This window comes from Cydia pomonella, chromosome 6 (assembly GCF_033807575.1).
Source record: "Cydia pomonella isolate Wapato2018A chromosome 6, ilCydPomo1, whole genome shotgun sequence".
NCBI lineage: Eukaryota > Metazoa > Arthropoda > Insecta > Lepidoptera > Tortricidae > Cydia > Cydia pomonella.
The window spans coordinates 4,324,820-4,343,067 of record NC_084708.1 but is presented as its reverse complement, the minus strand read 5'-3'; the positions used below and the strand labels follow the sequence as shown (position 1 = coordinate 4,343,067).

General features: G+C 37.9%; 2 protein-coding genes across 3 annotated transcripts; both read left to right on the top strand.

The window, feature by feature from the left end:
* The first annotated feature begins 228 nt into the window (after positions 1-228).
* Positions 229-5,235, top strand: LOC133518742 (deoxynucleoside kinase-like). Of its 2 annotated transcripts, none has more exons than XM_061852424.1 (5): positions 229-362; positions 605-783; positions 1,012-1,264; positions 1,685-1,839; positions 4,195-5,235. In XM_061852424.1, the coding sequence occupies exons 1-5, from the start codon at positions 317-319 to the stop codon at positions 4,369-4,371; spliced, it is 810 nt and encodes a 269-aa protein (XP_061708408.1). In that variant the 5' UTR covers positions 229-316; the 3' UTR covers positions 4,372-5,235. The 2 variants fall into 2 exon arrangements, with proteins under 2 accessions (XP_061708408.1, XP_061708409.1); XM_061852425.1 differs by having other exon boundaries at positions 232-388.
* Positions 5,236-16,575: 11,340 nt separating this feature from the next.
* LOC133518740 (uncharacterized) lies at positions 16,576-17,846 on the top strand. The gene is made up of 2 exons (XM_061852422.1): positions 16,576-17,065; positions 17,137-17,846. Exons 1-2 carry the CDS (start codon positions 16,921-16,923, stop codon positions 17,703-17,705), a joined length of 714 nt encoding a protein of 237 aa, XP_061708406.1. The 5' UTR covers positions 16,576-16,920; the 3' UTR covers positions 17,706-17,846.
* The last annotated feature ends 402 nt before the right edge of the window (positions 17,847-18,248 follow it).

Genomic DNA, 18,248 nt, shown 5'->3' with positions numbered 1-18,248 from the left:
TTGTTCTTACTGTCAAGTAGTGTTAGTCAGCCTCAACTGTGGCCTCAACGTAGTGATTATATGCTCTTTGGTCAGCCTATACCTATTTTTTTTAAACCAAAAGTGTAAACTGGCTTACATTTTTCACGCAGCCATAAACAATGTTTTTGGTTGGCACAACCGATCTTTTATTTAATTTACTTGTTTTGAATAAATTTTGCGTGAAACGGAAATTTTATGCAGCCATTTGGCATTTTCATTTCACGTGAAGAACTTACATTTTCTGCGTTGTTTCGAAGAGAATTTCTCAGTATTATGCGAATTCATCACTAAAAAAATGTTAGAATTCGATGAAAATATTGTTAAATCACAATGTTACGGCGGTATATTCGTTTGTTATCTTATAATGGTAAATTAATGTGTTTAAATAAAGTTAATAAAGGTTATGTTTGCATTGTTTTGATACATTTTGATCGAGTTGAAAATTTAGGACATAGACAAAATTGTCTGTTCTGTGGGGTCTTTGGCAAGAAACCATGACGGGCTAAAGGCGGGCAAATTAGGCGGGAAACGGGCCTAGTAGTAGCGTCTGGTCAAGTAAAATCATCTGTTTGTTATTTTGCAGCTCAAAGAGGCTATTACAAAATGAGTACTGCCAATACAAAACCCTTCACGGTGTTCGTGGAAGGCAATATTGGTAGTGGTAAAACAACATTTCTGGAACATTTTCGCCAGTTTGAAGATATAACGCTTTTGACCGAGCCAGTGGAGGAATGGCGCAATCTCCGAGGATGGAACCTATTGGTATGTAGTTTTAAGATTTCATTATCAATGCAACAGTCCCTAATAAAATTACGTAGGTGTAGTCATCTAAATCTGCAACACTTGACCTGATGGCCTCGAATGCAATCTACCTTACATAAACAAATGGGGTCATGAAAAATGTATCTAAATATACTTGAAACATTAATTTCCACGTAATTGTTATCATTGTGAGAGTATTAAAGTATTTTTTTAAATTCTTATTTCAAGGATCTCATGTACAAAGACCCCACAAAGTGGGCAATGGCTTTCCAAGCCTATGTGTCCCTGACCATGTTGGACATGCACCGGAGGCCCACAGTGACCCCAGTGAAGCTCATGGAGCGGTCACTGTACAGTGCAAGGTACTGCTTTGTGGAGCACATGCACAGAAGTGGAACTCTACACCCAGCCCAGTTCTCAGTGCTGGATGAGTGGTTCCGGTTTATTCATAATGAGATCCCTATTCAAGCTGATCTAATCGGTAAGTGGCTATTGGAATAAAATAAATAATGTCTCAAGTCAGAGTATGGCTATTCTTTGCTTGAAAATAATTTATAAAAGTAAGCGCCATACTTTACATAGCACTTGGCATGAAAACTTAGTGTGGTCTAGCTTTAGTGTAACGACTAAACTAGCACATTTTTGATTTGAAGACAAGCACCAAACAAAGATGGTGGCTAACCAATATTTACTGTTTCTTGTAACAACTGCTAATGCCTTTATCTAGAATCATCATAACAAAGTTTTCAGTGTTGAGTAGAATTTGCAGTGTGCTTGTCTAATGTACGATTCCCACCGACCGGCTGGAGGCGGGACATGCCGGATCGCATTGCCCATGTGCCTATACATTATGTCATTTTGTAATGGATCTTTCTATTTATCCCTAAAATTACTTTTCCAGTCTATCTCAGAACAAACCCAGTGATTGCCCATGAAAGGATAAAGAAGCGAGCTCGCTCTGAGGAGCAGTGTGTCCCGCTGTCATATTTAGAAGAGCTCCACACCCTACATGAAGACTGGCTGGTCAACAGGACTCATGCTGAGTGCCCTGCCCCAGTAAGTTTAAATAATTGTTTGTACAGATTATATTTTTGCTTTCTTTCCAGAGGCAGGCAGACATCACTGCTATGATCCTATGTTTTGTTTTTGGATTTGGCACCCTTTGGTACACAATAACATTTCAAAATAGATTGTAATATGTACAAAATGACTAATTTGTTAAAATACTACCAGTGGATAGCCACTGGTAGTATAGCCACTGGTCTACCATCATGGTATGTTTCTAAACTTATATGGTAAGTAATAGCTTTAAAATCTAGATAGGTTTCTCAGTCAGATATAGATATTTTGTCAGAAACAGAACAAGTCTGTACAGGTTGGATTCAACTTGTTATCAATATTATGCAAGTGTGAATGTGCTTTGCGTCATTATGACATTGCCAATTATTCAAATAACAGGCTCTAGTGCACATGCAAGCTAAAAATGATCAATAATAATAATAAATAATTTAGCCTACGTCCCACTGCTGGGCACAGGCCTCCTCTCATGCGCGAGAGGGCTCGGGCTATAGTCCCCACGCTAGCCCAATGCGGATTGGGAACTTCACATACACCTTTGAATTTCTTCGCAGATGTATGCAGGTTTCCTCACGATGTTTTCCTTCACCGAAAAGCTAGTGGTAAATATCAGATGATATTTCGTACATAAGTTCCGAAAAACTCATTGGTACGAGCCAGGATTTGAACCCGCGACCTCCGGATTGAAAGTCGAACGTCATATCCACTCGGCCACCACCGCTTTTCAAAATGATCAAATTCTAGATAATTCAAATTTTATATTTCCACATGAAGGATAACTTGAAACTATTTTGTAAATGTTTTATACTGCTTGTAAACCCTTTTTTTCATTTTTATGGCCTGGTCATAATCCAAATTGGTTAACCTGCTGTTCTTCTAGGGGCTACCAGCCAAAAACGAAATTTGAAGTATTAAAGGGTCTAGCAGGCTAAGCGAACTAGAGGTGCCCCCAACAATGGATTTGGTTATTCTTTCAGATGGTGTACTGGCAAGTCCTAAGAACACTCTATGCTTAATATCAGTCCTCGATCTTCTTTTGTTTTCGAGTTATTCAGGACAATGTAAAATAATCAGCATATAATTGAAAGTGGCATATTTTGTAAAATGTTCAAGTTAGATTAACGAAACAAAATTATATTTCACAATAATAAAATAGGCTACAAAATACACATTTTTAACCCACATCATGTATTTATACTTCATTGTGTAAAAAAACATTTTATTTTTCTTCAGATTTATTTTTTTACTTTTCGCGGAGGTACACCTCCAGAAAAAATATGCATGGATAGCCACTAGTACCCGCTACATACACATATAAAAATATTTGCGTATATCTTCGTGCGTCATGTCAAAAAAAAATCGGATAAGTAGTTAGGAGCACATGTAAACAAAGTACTAGTGCAGGGTGCAGATATGTAGGTGTGTAACCTTTTCTTATAAACCTATTTATAATCAATATTTTTTAATGTTTTTTCACAAGACTTACACTTAGTGTTATCAATTTTCTAACACAAAATGCAAATAAAACATATGCAGCTAGAATATGTGTCAAATGTTATCAACGTAGACATGTCATCGTCGATGCATTATAAATAGGTTTATAAGAAAAGGTTACACACTTACATGCTAACTTATCTGCAGCCTGCACTAGTACTTTGTTTACATGTGCTCCTAACTACTTATTCGATTTTTTTTGACATGACGCACGAAGATTTACGCAAATCTTTTTATATGTGTATGTAGCGGGTACTAGTGGCTATCCATGCATATTTTTTCTGGAGGTGTACCTCCGCGAAAAGTAAAAAAATGAATCTGAAGAAAAATAAAATGTTTTTTTACACAATAAAGTATAAATCCATGACGGGTTAAAAATGTGTATTTTGTAGCCTATTTTATTGTTGCCAAATATAATTTTGTTTCGTTAATCTAACTTGAATAGTTTACAAAATATGCCACTACCAATGATACGCTGATTATTTTACATTATCCTGAATACCTCGAAAACAAAAGAAGATTGAGGACTGATATTAAGCATAGAGTGTTCTTAGGACTTGCCAGTACACCACCTGAGAGAATGACCAAATCCGTTGGGGGCATCTCTAGTTCGCTTAGCCTGCTAGACCCTTTGGAATTGGATCTTGATTATCTTTGCTGACGTCTGGGGGAGCTAGGGAATACTAAGCGAGGCAATCTCCTCGCTCTGTGTGGACCCAGCTAATCACAAGTAAACCATTTTTAGATGAGTTGTAATGATAATCTTATGACCAATAACACCCAAATTTGCGATGGCATTTTCAACAGAATGTTACTAACAATTGCACTAAACTCTTTCAGGTCCTGGTCATTGATGCAGACTTAGACTTATCTCAAATAACTGAGGAATACAAAAGATCCGAACACCAAATCTTGAGGAAGGCTGTGGATGTAGTGATGCGGTCTCCGAACAAGCTCAGCCCTAAGAAGCCCATCACTAGCTCGCCTATCAAGATTGTTCCACAAATTAGACTGTAGCATAGACTTAACCTTGCTAAGGTTGCTTTAATTTTTATAATTTTGATTTTAAATGTGTGTTCTTGATTTTACCTAAGTTGGTAAGAATTAGTTAATTTGTATCTATTTAAGGCACTGACTTTACCCTGTTGCGGCTAATTTCAAATTTGAGGAAGATTCCAAAATGGTTTCTTCAATTTTCACATTCTTAATAAAATTTTGCTTTTAGATAATTAAGACTTGCAGCATTCAAGCTTTTTCAAGCAGTTTAATTTAAATTATATAATAATTTATAATATTCCTTGCATTGACATGAATTAGACTGCTGAAGCAGCATCATATGATGGTGAGATGACATATTTCAGTCATTATTTGACAGTTAAATATTTCCTTATTTATATGCTTAGTGTGACCTCCAGCTCTCCACCGAACACTGTCTATAACCGTAATATGATAAGATTCATATACTAGCCGTGTCTTATCCAACCTCGACATTGGCAGAATCATCAACACCTTGATGGAGCCAAAACACGAAAAATTGATTGATTGATTGACCTCCAACTTCTTAGTATTATTTCTAGACTGTAAGCTATATATTTGAGTAACATTATGACTATGTACATTGATTGTACATAATACTATTGATGATGTGTAATGTATAAAATTCCTTAATATATTGCATTTAATATGTCCATTTAACTTTGTCTTAAACGGCTGTAAAGATAAAGATAGTATTTTATGACTGAAGCAAATATGTGTATTTGCAGATAAATATGTTTGTATACCTAATTTTGAAAGAATCACAAATAGCATAATTGTGTTTTGCCAAATATGCAGAGTTTATATTTATGTAATTTATAAACAATTAAATTTCTATCGGATCAAGTGATCATTTAATTCGTGTAATTTATTTCCTGAACAATCATACAGATAACAACTTCCAAAATTGTGATGAAATGCCTGTATGCATTGGTCATTTGTATTTGGGTCATATTAAAACTGTTCTTTTTAAACCCCCTGCTCTCCCAAAATAAGTTTTGGCGTCAGAATTCGGTGTTATGCTATACAGCACGACCGTAGAAGAATTTGTAATTTATTTTGCGGTACAAATTCAGGAAAAAAAAAAATACTTTTACTTTTTACTTGTATAAAAAATACACATACGGTTAAGGCACTGACACCGGGGTCGGGGTCGTGCTGGGTAGATGCTATCAGGCACGACCACTCTTAATTTTATGACATTAAAGTGGTTAATTTAACAGTCAAAATACTACAAAATGAATGTACTTTTATTTAAAAAAATGTTACTCATACGATTTAGGCAAAGTGACGTGTTAACGGCACCAATCATGGGACTTGAGAAAATCGGGAGTATTTTTGATATTTCTCAGACACCTGTAAAATGTTTACCGCTTTATGCATTAAACGTTAAATGTCCTATTAGACCTTTATGTTTTCTATGTATTTAATGTAAGCTACTGCAGTTGGTTTCAATATTATTAAAAAAACAAAAATTTTTTTTGCTCCAGTCTTGGGATGTATGACGCCTTGACGCCATTAATTTTCAAACTAACAGCTATCAATCAACTTATTTATGGTAAAATGTTCTCAGTGTCTAAAAACTGATGGTAAATAGTTATTTTACAGGTTTTGTCTTGTATAGAGGTCGGGTTGGTGCTGGGTAGATGCTATCTGGCACGACCACGCTTTATTTTATGACATGGTTAATTTAATAGTCAAAATACTACAAAGTAAATGTAATTTTATGTACCTACTTTTATAAAAAAAAATGTACTCATACGGTTTAGGCAAGGCGATATAAAGGTAATAGTTACGTAATCTTGAATGAAAAAGGAAGCATTTTACAAAATACGCGCGTCTGTTAAGGCCTCTTAACATTGACATATATATCTAAGGACGGGCACTAAGAATGGTGCTAGTTCAGTGGTGTCACTCACGAATTCGAGCCGATCGTGTAGGCTAACGGAACTAGTTGCGACCAATCGCGCGCGTGGTGTGAACTCGCCAACCAATCGCATTGTGGTGTTAGACTGCACAATTCGGGTGCGTGATATATATGTCAATGATGATTAAGTTGTCAATTTCCGCATTTAGAAAAAAATACAAAATCTGGATCGACAAAAAAATCTATTTAATCACAAAATTTCATAAAAATCCGTTGAGAATTGCGACCCGGGAGTCGGGACAACATCCGTCCGGATACGATACGAAAGCAGATTGCCCGAGTCAAAACAGAGAGACCTTCCCTGACGCTTCAATTAACCACTTATGTCATAAAATAAAGCGTGGTCGTGCTGGGTAGATGCTATACGGCACGACCACGCTGTCACAGTGCCTAAATCGTATGTTTTTTTTTTAAGTACAGTCAGATGCAGAGAGGTGACCCCCTGCATAGACTGATTGTATGCAGGGGGGGTCACCTCTCTGCAGCTGACTGTACATATTTTCTTCGTGATTCTTTACCGCAAAAGAAATTACAAAGTCTTCCGTGGTCGTGCTGTATAGCATCACACAAAATTAGAGTTCTCGAGTTGCATTGGCAAAAAGCGCTCCTAACGTAGTTTTGGATTGTATTGTTGTATTCCCCATATTCGGTCGCTCAGAACTACGGTCAATATTATATCCTTTTAGAGACTGTGCGGATAGAGTCGTGGAATGTATGGGGCCTAATACATTCCACGACTCTTCTCTTTCCGAACAGACTCTAAGCCATATATATCATCTCTTTCGATTGGCTATGTGCGAAGTTGGTGGTGGGAGAAATACACGCCACGCCAACGCACGACGCGACGTGGTGAAAATATGAACTTTCGTGGGAAGACATCTTCATATTCGACATTCTCCTCACGTGTGAAAGTCATCATCAAAGAATATAATACTCGTCATCATAATCATCAAGGACATTGGCAAACTCACGTGCAACAGGAGTAAAAGCCAGAGGAAAAAATATAAATCTTCATATTTATTAGCTGTCAAATAAGCAATATGTTCAGAGGGCCTACTGCGAACCACGTTCGACGGGTTGCCTCCCTGTCATACTTAGGTGCGAACATACAAGTGCGACAGAGGCAAGACAACAATTGTCTTAACTCTCACTAAGACGTAATTAGAGTGACAGAGAAAAATGCCCGCAATTGAAGAACTTCGATTTTCGCGGTTACAGCACCGATATATGAGAATCAAGTCCCACACCCCACTTGGGCGACGTTACGACGCCATGCACGAAGCGAATACGTTTGCTTGTCTATTTGCCTCTGAACGCTAGAATATGGAATTGTCATTTTATACGTTAGATCTCCTAGTGACTATTATATTCTTTGCATTAGATCATTTGAATATTGGGCGAATATGGCGAAGTGAAATTTCGATGGTGATAATTTTTTTTTAAACAGGCAACACTGACATTAATGTCAAAAATTTGGAGAAAAATATTTTTCTTTTTTAATTCTAAACTATATCATTTGAACCAATCCACACTAAGTAAAAAAATTATATATCCTTTATTATTGGCCACAATGACTTAATTCAAATGACATTTGACAAGGGAAATACTTTCATTCGTGTTTACTTTACTGAATGGTTGCTGCCGAATGATATTTAGGTCAATAACAATCTTAAATTAATAAATTAAATTAGTTAATTACTTCTAGTCCAAAAACTTATTCTACAAAAATATCTATTGTAGTTTAATTGTAATGAGTTCTTGTTGCGGCAATGAGTTTGTTACTAACGCGGCACTAAGCGAAGTGGTGTCCGCTAACTACAATCTTGTTGCAAATTTATTCGATTTTGAAGTAAATCCGTGGCTCATTCTTATTAGCATTATCGTTATTGGTACATCAACGTTTGTGGTGATCCGAAGATCCGTTTGGTGTTCACGTTAAATACCTATTTGACAATAGTAATGAAAGTAAAAGTGTTGTAATGTAACCACTTGATCGACATAGAAGTTCCCGTGAGCTGTACACGTTAAAGGTAAGTAAATCTTTCCTTACATTACGTTTTGCATAGTACTGTTTGTTTCACCACAATCCGCTTATTACAACATAAACATGATGTTTTAAATGTCCACTTTTATGTTGTCCATAAAGGTAATAATTGAAAGCTAATTTTTAAAATGTTTAAATGTCCATTCTGAACAACAGAAAACCCCAAACAATACTATCTTAATGTAATAACTAAGCACCAGCAATAGTAATAAATTATATGACCTGAGAAGTCTCCTAATTACTTTAACTTTTTGGTTGTTTAAAGCTTATCATTTGCGAGTGAGCTTTATGTGTGCAGTCGCCATCAGTCGAGCAGCCGAGGTGCTCAAAAATATCGGAACACGCACTCTAACGCCTTGATAATAGAGGCGTATTCAGATATTTGTGAGCACCTTGGCTGTTCGGATATATCCTATGGTGATTGTATGTGTGTTTTTAATGGATACTGGAAGTAGATTATTATTGTTGGGTGGCTTTAGTAGATAATATTAAGCCATTTGAAGATAACTTTAAATTCCAGAAACAAAAACATTTAGGTGGAGCATGGCTTCGTTTCTTGACGTTGTATGATTCTGAGTTTATGAAAATATATTTTTTTCTAGCAAGTGGGCTTAGGTCTACATCTCACCAAGTAGTGTACTGTGAAAAAATATTGTTTTTGTTTATATAGCTATGTAGTAGAATAAGACGATAAATTGGGTTCTGATTAGAAAAACACAAAATCGTAATGCTTATAAGAATCTTATTGGTTGAGTCTTTGGATCATGACATGATCATTTCGCGATTGTCCTAGTTATTTAAATTAATACTATTAATGTGCTGCGGTACATGTTATTCCTGCTTGCATTAATCATATTTTTTGGTTTTGATTTTGTTCATTTAAAATGTTTTGTCATTTTGCATGTCAGCTACTGGTGAAATGTATGTTTCATTCATATGTATGTGGACCATTGTATTCACCATGTTTCAAGCAAAATAAATGATTTGTTTATGATAAATACTATCCTATATTTTGAAGTGTCTCTCTTGAAATACTTTGTTTATCTAAATCAACTGTCCTTAACTCTGCAGTGCTAGCAGATCACTTGATTTTTTTTTTGCAATGTTTCACCAACTGTTTACAAATAATACAATTTTGGAAGAAAAAAAATTTTTAGGGTGGCTCCCCTACACCAAAACTGGGGATGTTTTTTTTTGGATTCAACCCTATAGTGTGGGGTGTTGTTGAATAGGTTTTTCAAAACTTATAGGGGTCTTCAGTAACCATGTTTTGATATGCGTAATATTTTCGGAAATAATCGCTCTGAAAGAAAAAATATGTTTCCCTCTCTACTTCCCCTAACTTCTGAACAATGGGTCCAAAAATTGTGAAAAAAATCGTGAAAGTAAAGGCTAGTAAAAAATTAAAAAAATCTTGGTAAGGGCATTTATTTGTGTGACGAGCATGGATATTTGTTCCTGGGTGTTCTTCTTCTTCTTCTGGCCTTATCCCATTTTTATTTGGGGTCAGCTCTCCTAATCAATTTTCTCCAGTTATATCTGTTCCTGTTCTTGGGAGACAAAGGGTATCGAGGTCGGCGATAGGAGGTTGACAAACCTTCGATTCGCGGACGACATCGTACTCTTCTCAACATCGGCAATTGAACTGCAGAGTATGCTACAAGAACTTAGCGACGCAAGCCTTGAGGTTGGTCTGACAATGAACCAATCTAAAACCCAGTTAATGACCAACAGCAAGAAGCACGGGGTGACGGTGGATGGGAACATTTTGCAATATGTCGATGAGTATACTTATCTAGGCCAGATAGTCTCCTTCACAGATCGCCAGGACAAGGAGATTGATAGAAGGATCGAAAACGCCTGGCGGAGCTTTTGGTCTATGAAGGAACTCATGAAAGGTAAACTCCCAATTGCACTAAAGCGCAAGCTCGTCGACATGTGCATCTTACCCGTCCTCACCTATGGTGCCCAAACCTGGTCATTAACTGAGGCGCAAAAATCACGGCTCAAGGTTTGTCAAAGAGCAATGGAGCGGAGTATCCTGGGTATCCGAAGATCAGACAGGGTGAGGAACACAGAGCTTCGCTCCAAAACCCGTGTCGTCGATGTTGGGATGAAGACCGCCAGGCTTAAGTGGGACTGGGCTGGACATGTCTGCCGGATGAATGATGACAGATGGGCTAAAATAGCCACTAGCTGGCATCCCCGGTGTAGTCGTGGCAGAGGCAGACCGAGAAAGAGATGGCGGGACGACTTGGATGCGTTTCAGCGGGACTGGCGGGACCTTGCTCAGCACAGGGAGGATTGGAAAGCTAGAGGGGAGGCCTTTGCCCAGCAGTGGGACACACAAATAGGCTATTAAAAAAAAAAAAAAAAAATATCTGTTCCGGGTCGTCGTTGGGTCTTTTATTTGTTCCCGAGTGTTGATGGGTGTTTTCTATGTATTTAAGCATTTATAAATATGTATATATTATATATATCATTGTCTATGTATACCCTCAACACAAGCTTTATTGAGCTTTCTGTGGGACTTAGTCAATTTGTGTAATAATGTCCTATAATATTTATTAATTTATTTAGTAAAGACTTTCAAGGAAAACTATAGCGATCTTGATGGGTCTGTTTTTGCAAAAAAAAGTCCATTTTGACGGACAGGTAACTATGGAACCCTACACTGAGAATGGCCGGTTTTTTATATTTGGTCAGCAGAGATATGAGCAAAAACCAGAAAAAGGTACCTTCAACCCCCCTCTGCCCCTCCCGCCGCCCTTCACCGTCAGCACAACCTTTTTCTTCCTACGTTCATCTGGACACCACAACGTATAATTGTACCAATTTACAAAATTACACGAATTATTTCCCGTGATTGCCTATATTCGGGTTAATTTTCTTGAGCTACTAACATTTTCCATGTAAGAAACAAATCAGCGTTCCAGACTAAAAAAAACGGACTATAGGTTTTGTGGTTGTAATAGTTATTTGTTTTACAAGGGGGCAAAGTTGTTGTTTAACCGCTCGTGCTAATATTGATACCCGAGCAAGCGAAAGATTCCAAAATTGAACCACGAGCGTAGCGAGTGGTTCGAGAAGTGGAATCTTGAGCGTTGCGAGGGTTTCAAGGCACGAGGGTGAAACAAACTTTGCCTCCGAGTGAAACACAATTTTTTTCACCACACCAACATGAGGAAACTACTAACTATGAAATACCAAAAAATTCAAATGAAATCAGATCCAAATGAACGTAATAAAAAAATAATCATTCAAAATCATCATTTCAAAGTAAATTCTACTAGCTAACATAGGAAACAACTCAAAATTTGCATCTGATTACTTTGCCCCACATGTGGATAAAACAAAACTTTCTCATTCGTTTTTGAACAATCAAGAGGGCCTTTACTAGTTAGTGTGGTGAAATTTTTTGTTTTAGTGAGTAGTCATTAAAACAAAATTTTAACAGCTATCCTATCATGTACTGCTGCTGAAATGCTGCTGTGTTGTGTTTCCTCCAGAATCTCAAATTGAACGTGCTGGAATCCTTTTACAACATCAGGGATTGTGCTTACATACTGACATACATTGTAATAAAGATCGTGTTGCGCCGTGCATCTAACCCTGGAATGTGACGCATACCTTCAGTATTCCGGCGCCGTTTGCTCAAGTGCTCAGCAATAAGGTGCCACCGATAATTTCTTACATTTCACACGACTTTTGGTATCCTAGCTACAGTTACCGATCAAAACTGAGATCTTTGATTGCGACTCAGTTGTCGCGCATTTCTCACCAGGGTCTCGGCTTTACAAGCTCGCTATCTCCAAAACGTCTCGCTATGTACATATAACGGGGAGCGCTCCGAGTAATTGTTCGCACTGCCGCTTCTTTCTGCCATCGCTTTACGCGACAACTTTTCTATCTTCACCACTTAGATGGTTGACTGGTGGTGGTGATGGTTGGATGGTTGGTTGTAGTTGTGGTGCTGTGGAGCTTTTTACCCGACTCCGTTAGGAGGAGGGTAATGTTTTTGAGTGTCACGTCGACCAAGCAGTGATCTATTGTGACGGCCCTTTAAAGTTCATTACTAATGTCCGTTTAATCCAGGAAATTCCAGATTATTAGGGCCGTAATGCTCTGTACGTCGTAGGGTTGCAATACGTGCCGCCCTAAGGAGGTACTCCTTTCTGACATTAATGGTTTACAGGAACAGAGAATGTGCATTGTTGACTCCTCTGTTTCGTGCCAGAACCTACATGTCGTGTTTTGTTTCTGTCCTCAACTGTGCGTTTATCCAAAAACTATCTGCCGCACACAGCTTATCTATGGAATGTACTGTCGCCCGCGGTATATCCGCACCGGTACAATCTTCAAATCTTCAAGATAAGAGCGAACTCCCATCTTATATTCCGGCAACGCACTTGTGACCTCTCTAGCGTTGCAGGTGTTCTTGGGTGACGGTAATTGCTTACGATCAGGCGATTCGTCTGCTCGTTTGCCTCCTATATCCTGAAAAAAAAGCCGATCTGAATTGAGATCGTTGACTGCGACTTTTCTTTTCGCGCATTTCTCACCCGGGGAAACCCTGGCTTTATAAGCCCGCTGTCTCCAAATTGGCTCATATCTCGCTACAGGCCTGCCACAGATCTGTTAACTCATTGATTATATTATCTGTGCTAGACTGGTTGTCATAACGAAAGTGAGCGCAACCGGGTGTGCGGCGCTAGTTTACGGCGTATTACCTCACTTCAAGTCACTTCTCGCCCACTTTTTCACTTTCCTACGGGCAGAAAGCGTGAAGTGTGAACCTGTCCTCGTCTTTTTATTGACACTTGTTTGTTAATTAATTATTTTTACCGCCATACATACTTGGGACAAGAGCCCTTTGACTCGGAAATAACTATTATCAAATTTCTAAATAAAATTTAGTTCCGTTGGTGATCTGCAGACCTTAATTGTGTGTAGTCTAAGAACAATCAGTCAGTTACCACTGTTACCAGTCGACAATTTTAGATATACCCTATCCTATAGACATATTTAGCTAAAATGTGGAATGAACTTTCGCCCGCGGTATTTCTGGACCGATACGACCTTCAAATCTTTCAGAAAAGAGTATACTCACATCCTGGGCATGGGCATGGGCCAGCTGCATGCAGTATATTTGAGTAAAGCGCCATCTATCGGCAAATTGTTAACTAGTTTGCGCGATGTAATACACGTATTTTTTCTTCGGTAAACTTCGGAGGGAGGAATGGGGGGGGGGGGAATGGTATTTTTGTTCACATTTTTCTCCCTAAATATTTTTTTTTTCCACTACATAAAAATAGTAAAAAAATGTTTTGGAATGTTCAATTTAAGCTCTTTCAAATGATACCCCACTTGACCTAGTCACTAGACTTCGAAATTTATATTGGCCATTTGAGGCATTTCCCATAGTTATTAAAAATAAAATAACAAAATAATACTTTCAATGTGTCTGGGTTAGCGTTGTTCATAACTGTTCCAAATTTCAAATCGATAGCGTAAGTGGTTCTCGAGATATTTACAGATGGACGGACGGACGAACAGAGTCGCACCATAAGGGTTCCTTTTGTACCTTTATGGTACTGAACCCTAAAAAGGTGTATTCTCATATGTCCCCCCCGCACAGATGGGAATAGGCGCTACATACAAATCATTCCCATCTAGGTATGCCCGCCTCTTGCATGGCGGTGGTCACGTGGGGCGGAGGCGTTCATGAAAATTTAAGGAAAATTTCATAGGATATTAAGGAAACTTTCATTCTGGAAAAGGAAATTTCAATCTATGTAGATATTTCGCAATTTTAGAAACTTGTCGCCGGGACATAAGTCCTATTAATAAGTCTTTTATAATTTTTACAAGTCTTCGGGCACATTCCTTCATATTCACGTCAGGCTTCAATTATCACAAATTACGAATACGCATAGCCAGTGATATTTTTAAGAATGAGTCGAGTATCTGCATTAACCCGGTAACCCAATACAGGATTAACTTTCTAAAACTTCTTCTGTAGGCTATCGATATGTTTCCGATATATTTCTTTCTGGTTCTGTTGCTAGGGCTCGGCCATTTTTATGAGCCACTTTGACGGTTGTAAAATTTATTTAATATTTTGACTTTTTTTGACGAGGTTTAAAGGAACTTCTAAGTTCACTGATTTGATGAAGGGCGGTACTTTTTGCTCTACCGGCGTACCGACATGACTTTATTCGGAACCATAAAGTATCTAAACAATTTGATGTCAAGATTAGTGCGTGCTTTGCTCTCGCAAACACATACTGCACGACGTGGGTGCATTAGATATATGTAGGGGAATCATATCATTCATCATTAGGTGATATTGGAGTGCAGTAATAATTTAAAATTTAAATTCTGGCACATTTTTCACCTGGACAAGCCTCCCGGACTCTCCCTACTTATCATACAGAGAGAATCTACACGTCAAGTTCTCATCGAATTAAGGTTTTAAGGCGCATTATTTTGTAGAATATCTATAATATTGCATGTTCTAGCTATTCTAGCTAGTCTAGCCAGATTAAGTTTACACAAGCAGTGTTTGCCTATAATAAGTTGTGCAATAAGCTTAGGATATCTAAAATTCGAATGTGTGCCTAATAATGTAATATTGTAAAGACCTAAATAAATAAATTAAAATAAACTAGTAGCTCTGTGAGCGGTGGGGCTTAAGACCTCGAGTTAAGATTGAAAAGCTTAAAAATAAAAATAAACTAAATTCTTGGGCCATTATCACATCACCAGTGTCGTAGACGCTAATGGCACTTAAGTCCTTTATGCCAATTTTCACCATTTAGTACATTTCCGAAACGACAAAAAAAACTATTTAATGAACCTGCTCACCAAATTTCACGTGACTCGGTTGGGAATTGCAACCTGTAGAGCCTAACATTCGGACATACAAAAGCAGTTTGCCCGAGTCAAAAGTTCAAAACTGAGACCTTCGGCAATGTCAATTAAAAACTTGATAGTGCTTCTAAAAAGCAAACTGCCCGAAGACTCAATTGCCTGTTTCACCAACCACAATGAACGAACTGATCAACGTCACTCAGCAGTGAACTATGAAATTTCCCATACAACAAAAGTTTAGCGAACGCTTTAACGGTGACAGACGGTCTGGTGCGACCAGCCCTTATGTGAAAGTTGTTACAGAGTAGGTAACTGGATATTTACCTGTTGATCGTACTGATGGGTGACAATGACATGAATGCTGGCTTTGAGATTTTGCTTTGTAATTAGTACTATTAGTAGTCTGCGGAAAGAGACGAGTCATAGAACGTATTGATTCCCTTATATTCCACGACTCTTCTCTTTCCGCACAGACTATATCTGTTGAAATTGTTCAGTACTGTCCCCGGATATCTACGCCTTCAAGTCGGTTAAATCGTAAGTTTAGTGTCCGACCGAAGGTTTCGGCAGGATTCAGTATAAAAATCATATTTCAGCCTAAGGCTCGGTTCCAGCCGAAACTATAGCAAAACCGAAGCTTGGTTTCGGTTTTGGCAGGATACTATTTATGATTAGAAAATATAAGAGAAGTATAATTCTATTGAAAAATCTATGAAATAAATTGTATTGGTTTACATCGACAAATCGCTCAATGATCACTTATTATTGACCGTTCCAGACAAAAAACACTTCTTTCAATCAACATCAATGTGAGTGATTGAATAGACGCACAGCAACTTTGCGAAAAGGGTGATCAGTTCGTCATTTACCATTAGTATAATGTCAATCTATATCAATATTATCAATCAGACAGCTTGATTGGTTGCACTATTTTAGGATTGTTCTCGGAACGGAAAATGCTAAACATTTAGCAGAAGTGGAATGTTCATTAAATTTTAAATTCCTTATGTTTACGGATTATAAATCTCGTTATCAGATGTAACGTTTTTGTTAGGCGTTTTCTACAACTTAATTAATGCGCTGTCTGTGCCTAAAATTTCGTAAACTCGTAAACCATTGGTGTACCTAATTGGGCCGATGATTTGTAGATTTTTTTAGATAGATGTGGATAAAATTTGGTTGGTTTGAAGAGCTCCTTATTCTAAGTCGAATAATTACACTAACTTGTCCCGAGAAAATTATTTTCCGTCGAATTACAAAAACACCATACTTTTTTAATTCAGTGGAAGTTTTTTTAGGGCATACGTATGTCCAAATTGCGCTTGTATTGTACAGAATCGAAATGTGACTACAAAAAATATTTTTTTAACAACAAAATTAAAAACATTTGCCAGTTACGCTTCTATTCTATATTCAATTCAGAATTTGATCTCGATTACCAATCACCGATTTTTTAATTGACTGATTCGCCACAATAGTTTACAGTTAGATGTAAATAAAAGTAGTAAAGATAAAGACCCGACGAATCCGATTCGATCTCGACGTTGCCAGCTTGCCGGGCCGCCATCGCCGTTGCGGTGCGAGCGAGAATCGATCGGCGACCGAACGACCCTCGCGACACGACCGCGGCGCACGTTCCCGCCCCGCGCGCCAGTCTGTTCTAAACGCTCCTCCGCGTAACCTCAAAATGTTCAACGAAAAACTAGACTTAAAACTTATTGGCTTAGTCAGAGACAATACCGTGCTCTATGACCATAATAACCCCCAGTACATGGACTTTAATGCCAGAGAAGTCGTCTGGCAGAAGATAGGCGATGAACTCAAGCGGCCCGGTGAGTTTACGATTTGAGTTGAATTCGTTTACAATTTACGACGCAACGCTTACGCTCGTATTTTTTTATAGCGGCTGTGTGCAAGGCGAGGTGGATCAACATCAGAGACATTAATCGCCGTATATTGAGGAAAACACTAAGCAACTCCGGTAAGCGAGTGAAGCTGTATAAGTACGAAAGCGATCTTGCTTTCATGAGACCGTTTTATAGGGATATTCTGATACAGAACGGCGAGTTTTCGTGGGATGAAAAGAACCAAAGGGACTGTGATGTGGATGACGACCCAGACATCCCTGATCATAACACCGATGATTCCAATGAAGAAAAGCCGATTAAGGCGAAAGGTAAGAAGTCTGGTATTAAGAAAAAGAGAAAGAAAAAGAAATATGAGGAGGTTGAGGTAGAAAATCCTTCAGCGAGTGTTGGGGAGCCAAGTACGACAGGGCTCTCGGAGTTCGACCCCTGTGACCCGGTGGACTCTTTCCTTCTGAGCATTGGAGCCACGCTGAAGACCTTTTCTCCGTACCATCTGAATGTGGCCAAGAGTAAAATATTCGCTGTGGTCCAGGAACATGATTTGCAACAGATTGTGCAGAAGAAAAGTGATGTGGACGACAAAACTCCTTTAAATATGATCTAAGTTAAATAAGTTTATTTTAGACACTTTAGTTGAACTGAAATCTTGCGAATGCATGAAGATGTGATGTGATTTGCCATAGGGATTTAATTTAAAACATATATGGACATAATAGACTCATTAAATCTTTACAATGTTATATAATTTAATACTTTTTTTTAACTCCTGATGTGTCTCAGTCCCAAAAGTAACTATGAAACTGACAAAATCTATGGTAATAATTGAGTCAGTTTGTAAAATTATTATTATACAGTGTCTTATTTCATTACAACCAGTACTAGTAGTGTGACACCTGCAATTGTTTAAGAATATTAACAATGGTTAAACCTAATGGTTGAATAAACCTTAGAATATAATTTTCTTCTAATCACCAATATAAATACTGCTACTGCGTTAATCACTATAAGTACAGTCCGCTGCAGAGATGGTTGACCCCCCTTAAAAATTTGGGGATCAGTTATCTCTGCAGCTGACTGTAGCATTGGTTTTTATTTTAAATTAATTCCTAACTTGAGTATGTCGTAAACTACTTTTTACTTGATATCG